The 8,370-nt window shown below is 67.0% G+C and overlaps 1 protein-coding gene across 1 annotated transcript; it reads right to left on the bottom strand.

Annotated features, from left to right (window-relative positions):
- Positions 1 to 6,884: 6,884 nt before the first annotated feature.
- On the bottom strand, positions 6,885 to 8,285 carry CLPS (colipase). Its single transcript, XM_064472315.1, has 3 exons — positions 7,925 to 8,285; positions 7,203 to 7,325; positions 6,885 to 7,122 (listed from the first exon to the last, which is right to left on the bottom strand). The coding sequence occupies exons 1-3, from the start codon at positions 8,021 to 8,023 to the stop codon at positions 6,985 to 6,987; spliced, it is 360 nt and encodes a 119-aa protein (XP_064328385.1). The 5' UTR covers positions 8,024 to 8,285; the 3' UTR covers positions 6,885 to 6,984.
- Positions 8,286 to 8,370: the final 85 nt, after the last annotated feature.

The raw sequence follows: 8,370 nt of genomic DNA, 5'->3' as shown, positions 1-8,370 counted from the left end.
TTCCAATCCGTGAATTTCTGCATTGTGATCCCAACGCTGACCCCTGTTGCAATAAACCCTCATGTGAGCAGGCCCGGGGGGCACCTCCAGCCAGAGGCTTTGCTGGATCCATCCCTGAGCCCCCATCTCCCCCACGGCGCTTCCTCCCAGGCACTGGGATCAGCTTTTACCGGCTGAAAGGACGCAAATACTTTCCCCAGTTATTTCCCCCTTGGGGAAAAGGGGGAAAATCCCCACACCCCATGGCTGGAGATGAGCGATGTGGGGGTGAGCGGGGTCCAGGGCTCCCCCGGCCCTGCCGGAGATCCAACCCCGCAGGATGCAGCGAGGCCGGAGCGGGGAGGATAAATAAAGTCCGGCTTTGCCGTCCTGGCCTGGGGCCACTTCTAACACAAAGTACATTCCGGTCTGGACGTAACGAACTGTACCAGCCTCCGCCGGGGCGGGCGGGTGGCCGGGGGTGGCCGGGGCTCCCCGCCAGCCCCGCCGGGATGGGGGTGTTGGGGTGGTAGGGGTGCAGGGGTGCAGCAGCCCCAAGGGATGCTCAGCCACGAGGCTGTGCCGTGCGATGGGGATGCTCCTCCTGGAGGGATCTGCACCCCAAAAATGACCCTGGGGAGAACCCCACCCCGGTGCCCTAATGCTTGTTGGGTGCCTGGGGAGCCCCGGGGTGGGGGGACACCCGGTAGGGACATGGCACCCAGCAGGGACGTGCACAAGGGTGACTCAGGCCAGCGCTACGGGTGCGTTGCCCCCCTCCCCCCAAAAAAACCCCACCCCGCAGCTCCCAGGGCTTTGCTCCCGGGAGCACGGCCAGCCCCAGGAACCGCATGCAGGGAGCCCGGCGGGGCCGCCCGGGGCCGGTCCGTGCCCCGGCGGCGGAGCAGCACCGGCCGGGCGGGCGGGGAGCCAGGGCCCGGCGTGGGGACGCGATGTACCGGCCGCGGGAGCGCCGGGAACAGCCTGACTCAGCAGCCGGGCCGGGGGGGTGCGCCGCGGGCACAGGCACCGCCGCTCCGCGGGGCCCGCGGCTGCCCCCGCCCCACGGCGGGCTGCGGGGGGGCGGCCGGGGGGGCGGCCGGGGGGGCTGCGGGGGGGGGCGGCCGGGGGGGGCTGCGGGGGGGGGCGGCCGGGGGGGGCGGCGGGGGGGCGGCCGGGGGGGCTGCGGGGGGGGGCGGCCGGGGGGGGCTGCGGGGGGGCGGCCGGGGGGGCGGCCGGGGGGGGCGCCGGGGGGGCGGGCGGGGGGGGCTGCGGGGGGGGGCGGCCGGGGGGGGCGGCGGGGGGGCGGCCGGGGGGGGCGGCCGGGGGGGCGGCCGGGGGGGCTGCGGGGGGGGGCTGCGGGGTGGGCGTCCGGGGGGGGCTGCGGGGGGGGGCGGCCGGGGGGGCGGCGGGGGGGCGGCCGGGGGGGCTGCGGGGGGGGCGGCCCGGGGCTGCCGGGGGGGCGGCTGGGGGGGGCCTGTCTGCAGGTGGGGGGCTACCGGGGAGGGAGCTGCTTGAGAGGTGGGCTGCCCTCGGCGGGACGACTGCTTGGGGGGGGATGCCTGTGGGAGGGGGATGCCTGTGGGAGGGGGATGCCTGTGGGAGGGGGATGCCTGGGGTGGACTGTCTGGGGGGGAGGGGACTGCCTGGGGGGGGCTGTCTTGGGGGGGTGCTGCCTGCAGGGGGAGTGCCTGCGGCGGGGAGGGGCTGCCTTGGGGGGGCGCTGCCTGGAGGAGGGGGCTGCCTGGGGGGGAGGGGGCTGCCTGCGGGGTGGTGGGGAGCTGCCTGGGGGGGAGGGAGCTGCCGACGCGGGGGGGACCTGCCTGGGTGAGGAGGGGGCTGCCGCTGGGGGAGGGGGCTGCCTGTGGGAGGGGGCTGCGTGCCGGAGGGGGGGGCTGCCCGCTGCCTCCAGGCATGCAGGCAGGAAACCCCCTCCCTGCTGCTGATAAGACCCGTTGGAGCAGATGGCCCCCCACAGCTTGGTCACCACGTGGCCACTAGTGTCACCTCCCCCCCCCCCCAACATCACACCCCCACCCCCGCTATCACTCCTGGCATCCCCCCCACATCGTGGTCCCCAGCATCCCCCCAGCTTCCCCCCAGCATCCCCACCATCATCTCCCCAAGCATGCCCCAGAGCATATCGCCAGCATCCCCCCTGACACCCCCCCCAAAATTCCCCCTGCCCTTCCCTCCCACCCCGGTGCTGGCCTGCTCCCCCAGTCCAGCTCACCAGCATTTCGGAAAAGTTAATGCTAAATATACCCAGCAAGGGGGATCCCAGCTGAGGGGAGACACCCAGGCACCCCCTCCCCGCAAAGCACCCGGCCCCAAGCTCTCCTTGGGTGGACGCAGCCCGTCAGCCCCCCCTCGCCCTCCCCGTATTGCACTAATTAGTTCCTCCAGTAGCACAAATAATTCAACCAGCCGATTTTTCCACTTGTGCCCCACTGGAAGGCATCAGGGGTTCATGGGGGTGCCTGGATGTCCCCCGGGCCACCCCTGCATCCCCCCCATCCCACTCACAGCCTCCACCACTGCCCCAAGCTGGGCAGTCCTCAGCCCTGGGGGGGGGCATCCCCAAGGGACCCCAGCCCTGGCCATGCATTCCAGCCCCGAGGATGGAGCAGGGACGGGGACCCCAGCACCAGGTTTTGGGGCCCCCGGGGGCTGCAGTTTGCCTGGAGCTGGTCCCGGCCGCCCCGCCGGGTCCTTCCCCTTGCCCAGCCCCAGGGAAAAACATCAGAGTGGAAAAACAGGAGAGTGTCTGACATTGTTCCCGCTGTCACATGCGAGGGCAAAACCGAGAGGCCGGGAAAAATCTTCAACAATTGGTTTTGGCAAGAAGAGGCAAACCAGAGCTTTTCATGAATTTTTTTTTTCTTGTTGTTGTTGTTGCTAGAAAGGTTGCTTTTCCTCCAGCGAGAGCTTGAAGGACAGCTTCTCACCAGCTCCATCCCTAAACCATCACCCCAGGACGGTGTAAACCTGGCCCAGATCTAGGAAAACCCATTGGGGCGTCGCAGGATCAGGCCCCCATGTCCCTGGGGGCTGCAGCTGGGTGCACGAGGGGGTCTGCACCCCGTTGTGCCCCACACCTTGGACCTGCCGTGGGGGCTTTGCCGCTGCAGGCGCAGGTTGGGGTGTCCCATGTTGGCATGGGGGTGGTGGGGGCAGACTGGGACATCTCCCCAGGGATTTGGGGTTCCCTGAGCTGCCAGTGCTGGCTGGGGTGTCCCACACCCCGCAAGGACATACTGCATCCCCATGGCTCCTCCAGCCAAAAGCCACCCTGGCCAAGGGACACCCCGAGAGGGGCCGCTGCTTTGCAATGCTCCGACCGAAACCAGGGGGAAAACGTTATCCCAGAGGGGGAGAAAAATAAAACCCCACCCCAAAAGCAAGCAGGAAGCCCCAGATGCCTCTGGGCACCCCCAAATGCCTCCCCCAGACAGCCCCTCGGGCGCGTCCTCACAGCACACGTCTCCCACGAAGCACAGGCACTCCCAGCACCCTCCAAGCCAAACCCCGTAAGACCCCCTGACCCTGCCACAGGATCAGGCCCCTACATGACACCAGCCTGCAGCAAACTGGGGGGGAGGGAATCGGGCTGTGCCTGGGGTCTGCCCCCCATCTGAAGTCAGTGCCCCAAGCTGGGTGCTACGTGGCTGCCCCCTGCCCAGGGCTGGGACAGCTCAGCCCCCCCCCCCGAAGTATTTACCCCCCCTGGGGCTGGCAGCCCCCCTGCCCATGGGGCAAAGGCTGCAAGAGCAACCCCCCACCACCCAACCCAACCCCCCTTTTCTTGGGGTTTTTGGCAGGGCTGGGGGGGGCTCCCCGTTTGCTGAGGGGGGTTGTCTTTGCTGGGGGTGTCTGCAAGGGTGGGCATTGGGTGGGCACCCCACTGGAGACCCCCCTGCAGCCACAGCTCGGGATGGTACCGGGTGGGGAGCGCAGTGAGTTGGGGGTGCAGGGACACCCAGGGCTGGGCAGGGAAGGAGCTTCACCACATCGTTGCAGAAATTAAAATAAATTAAAAATAAGAAGAGGAACAGGCAGTGTTTGGCAAAAAAAAGGGTTAAAGCAGCGTGGAGGAGAAGAGGTGAAGGCCGAGGGCTGGCGGAAAGGGGGGGGGGAAGAGAGAGGGAGGAGGGAGGTTGGGGAGAGGGAGCGAGGCTGTGCAGAACATCCTGTACCCTCCTGGTAAAAACAGCCCAGGCGGGGGGGGGAACAGCGGGGGGGGGGGTGGAAAAACCTTTCAGCCCCCCCCATGTGAGGTGGGGACACTGGGGGCACCCCGTGGGGGAGCAGGCAGGGATGGGGGTGCAAAGTGGGGTGCAACCCTGGTGATGGGTTGAGACTGGGGGGGGGGCTTGGGGGGTGCCCCACCCCTCGACACCTCTTCGGCCTCATACTCCTCCTCGTTGCTGTGCAAAGCAGGACGGGAGGAAGGGGCACCCCAGTGCTTGCACCCCTCCATCGCTCAGGGTGAAGTAAGGTCTGCGAGGGGGGTGTGCATCCCCCCCGTGTGGCCCCCGCCCTGGGGGACCTCGCTGCGGCAAAATCTGCCTGTGCAAGGATGCCCAGTTCATACCCCCCAAGCTCAGGGTGTCCCCACCCTGGCGTAGGGCCCCCCCCCGTCCCCGGGGCTCACAGCACCCCACACGCACCAGGGGCCCCTTCCTGTGTTTGTTAAGACGCCGTGAGTCAGGCGTCTGGTTTTCGGTTTAAGCCAATATTTACCAGCCCAGAGCTGCCAAAATAAAGCTGCCGCTTCACCAGTAAATATAGGGCCGAGATGGGGGGGGGGTACCCCCTTCATGTACCCCCTCCAGCACAGCCACCCCCTTCCCACCTCTCAGGTGCCCCCATCCTCCTCCTGCCAACATAAGGACACCCCAAAAATGGGGACACCCCCAAATCCCCATTATATATACCAGGAGTTGGCCCAGGCTGGCTCCCCCCAATATCGCCCCCTCTGGTGAGGGGGTGACCCCCAAAGCGGGTCTTAAGGGGTGTCAGGGCTGGGGGGGCTGGGTGCATTTCTGGGCCCCCCCAAGGCTAAGCTGCCCCTGGGGTTGGGGGGTCCCTGGTAGGCTGGGGGGTCCCCAGGGCTGGCGGGGGGTCCCAGGCTGTGGGCACGCTGCGGCTGCCCTCTGCTGGTCCCGGCACCGCCGGAGCCCGGGCAGCGGCCGCATCCTGCCCATGCCAAGGATGCAGAGCCCCAGGCGAGGCTGGCCCTGGTCAGCAGGGCTCCCAGCACCCCCAGTATGTGTTCTGGGTGATGCCAGCCTGTCTGGGGTGCCCCGCACTGGCAGGGAGGACCCCACACAGATGGGGAGGGCAGGGGGAGACCCTGTGTCCCTTGTACCCTGCCCCACGTCCCCTCGCTCTGCCTGTGGGTGCCTGTCTGCTGCAGGAGAGCGGCTGCTATCCCTGTCCCCGTCCCCCTCTCCCCCTTCCTCCAGCCTCATCCTGCACCCATGAGGACACCGACCTGGTGCCTCCTGCCAGGACCACCACGATGAGACCAAAACCCTCAAGGCTTTTGCCACCCACCACAAGTTTAAAATTAAAATCCAGGTCAGCATTTTGCTCTCTTGCAGCTCCGCCGAGCCAGGCTTGCAGGGGCCAGCGGGTCCCCAGAGCATCCCCTGCCTTGTCCCCACGCTGCTCCCCATGTTGCTCCCCGCGGTGGAAATACCCCCCCAGCCATGCCACCCTCCCAGCTGCATCCCCGGTGTTTCTGCAGGTGCAGATCCTCAAGCTGCTGGTCACCCTTGTCCTGGAAAGAAAGTTTCCTGCAGGACATCCCCAGCTGCCTGCTACAGGCCCTGGACCCCCGTGGCCCCCCACCCAGTGCAGAGCCGCCGTGGGGTGCCTGGCCCCTCGGGGCGATGGGGAGCAGTGCTGTGGGTGCCTGGTGCTCATTCTGCCCCCAGGGATAGAAACGTGTGGGGTGAAGGTGGCACTGGAGAAGGCAAGAACCTCCCCTCCGCCCCATTGACCCCCTTGCCTCCTGCAGCCACCCCAGCTCTGCCAGGTGGGTACCTCCTCTTCCTCACCCCCCTGCAGCACATCTGTGTCCCCTCCCCTCTCCCAGACCACTGGCTCCGAGCTGGGCATCGCCCCCCCACAGCCCACCCTGCCCAGGGCACAGCTCCCCCGGGGGCAGAGTTAAGGGGATTTGCCACCTCGCTGCCAGCCGGGGCTGCTCCCAGCATCGCCTCGCCCCAAGTCCACCCCGAATTCCCAAAGCTCCTGCATCTCCCACAGCCGGAGAAGCCGCTCTATGAGGTGCTGGTGGAGGGGCTGCACAGGGGCCCCCATGGTGTGTACAATCACTGCCTGTACGAGGTCCTTTTTGGGGGGACTCCCACCTGGCTGGCCACCTCCTGGCCACAACTGCCCACCCCGAGGCGGAGGTGCGGCTCCAGGCGCGCAGGGTCATCCCGAGTCCGCAGTGCGGCACGGTGCGGGCAGACGCGGCCACCAGGCACCCCGAGCACCCACAGCTTCGACACCTTCAAATCCCTCTTCTCCGGCAACAAACCTTTTCTAGGGGATGTTTCCAACCAGAGCAGCCGCAGAGGGAAATAAATCGAGTCCGACACGACCCGAGCAGCTCCCTCAGCTCCTGGGGCTGCGGCATCTTCCCCTCCCCTGCACCCCGTTTCCTAACGCTCCCCCTGAGCAGAGCTCGCCCCGTGGCTCGCTGCTGGCCCAGCCCAGGTTATGATACAATGGCATATGATGCGCATGCACATAGCGGTAAAGCCATCATGTCACTGCAGCTTTTTTGGGGACCTTCCGGCCCTGCTGCCCCCATGCCGGGCCGGAGGGATGCGTCGAGTGACAACGCCGGCTTGCAGCTCGGCAGAAGATGCTCTTTACTTGAACCACTCGGACCGGGGCAGGTTTCCCTTTTCCTGCTTTTCCCCCTGGGGAGAGGGAAAGGCAGGGCAGCAGGGGCAGCACTGGGGGTCACCGGGGGGGTCTCTTCCTTCACCGTGACGTGCCGGAGCCCCGGGGGTCCTGGCAGATGCCAAAGTCGCTGTTGGTGATGGAGCCCACGATGGTCTTATCAGCGTTGCAGGTCAAGCCGTTCTCACAGGGACACTTGTAGTAGACCCCATAGAGGCTCTGGAGGGAACCAAGGCACGGTGCAGTGCAGGGGACATGTCCCCGACCCCGGCCACCCCCAGGAGCAGGGGAGCACCTACCTTCGGGGAGCACTCCTGGAACTCGGCCGCCTTCGGCGCACATCGGGCCAGGCTCAGGCCGCTGACCCGGTGGCAGCAGTGGCTCTTGCACTGGGCGCTCTGCAGGCACAGCTCCCCCGTGTCCTGCACGGCGAGGCAGGGCATGAGCACCCTCTCTGTCCCCCTTTAATCCCCCCCAAGCCGTGGGCCCGGTGGGTTTGGGTGGGTATAGAGACCAGCTCTGCCTTTCGACTGGGGCTCAGCACCGCAAGTCTCCCACCCTGCAAGATTTCGCCGGTCTGGCCCAAAATACCACCCACTGAAGTGCTGTTTTCTGCTGGGCTGGTGAGAATAGGGCTGAGACACCTCAGGGGAAGCGTGGCCCTCCCCACTCCCTGCAAGGCCCCCAGGGACGGGGTCCTGGCTGCCACAGGCAGCTGAGAACTTCAGTCCCATCCACTTTGAGGCTTCCCTGTCCCTCTACACAGCTGCTTTCCTGGGCTCTGAGATCCCTCACAACCCCGGAAAACCCAGCACGCCATCCCCGCCTGCCCCGGTTTCCCCAGCTGCAGCCAGTTTTGCTCTCGGCAGCTGCAGCCGTCACCCCAAGGCTCCCCCACGTAGCTCCTGCCAGGGACCAAAGCACCGTGGACCTCTCCAACGCCCCGATGCACCGTGCGCCCCATTGCAGCACTCGGGGCGTCCCCTGGCTGCGGCAGGGATGGGGTAAGCATCCCTCTTACCAAGTTGAAGATGAGCCCTCGCTCCTGTGGCGGCGCGGGCAGCGCCGAGGGCAGGAGCAGCAGGGCCAGGAGCAGGCAGGGGGGCAGCACGTTGGCCATGGTGGGCTCGCTCGTGCCTCTGCCACGGGGCCGGCGGGCGCTTTATAGCAGGTGTCTCCATCAGCTGACGTGGCTGCTCCTATCACACCCCAACTCGTGGCATTGGGGCAGGAAAACAGCGATGCCCGTGCTGCCAGGTGGTGCCACGACAGGCACGTCTCGGCCTGTCCCCAGGTGACCGTCCTGCCCCAGCAATGCCAGCCTGCTCTTTGGCAGCTCCTTTGCCTGAAGCGAACGCAAAGGATTTCGAGTCCTTCCTCCTCTCCTTCACCCTCCTTGCTGGGCGCTGCCGATGGGCTCATAGGCAAAGCGAGAGCTGGCACCACGGCAGGAGCTCTGCTCCATGA

Source organism: Phalacrocorax carbo, chromosome 23 (assembly GCF_963921805.1).
Source record: "Phalacrocorax carbo chromosome 23, bPhaCar2.1, whole genome shotgun sequence".
NCBI classification, from domain to species: domain Eukaryota; kingdom Metazoa; phylum Chordata; class Aves; order Suliformes; family Phalacrocoracidae; genus Phalacrocorax; species Phalacrocorax carbo.
The sequence above is the reverse complement of the archived record's forward strand: the minus strand, read 5'-3'. Positions and strand labels throughout refer to the sequence as shown.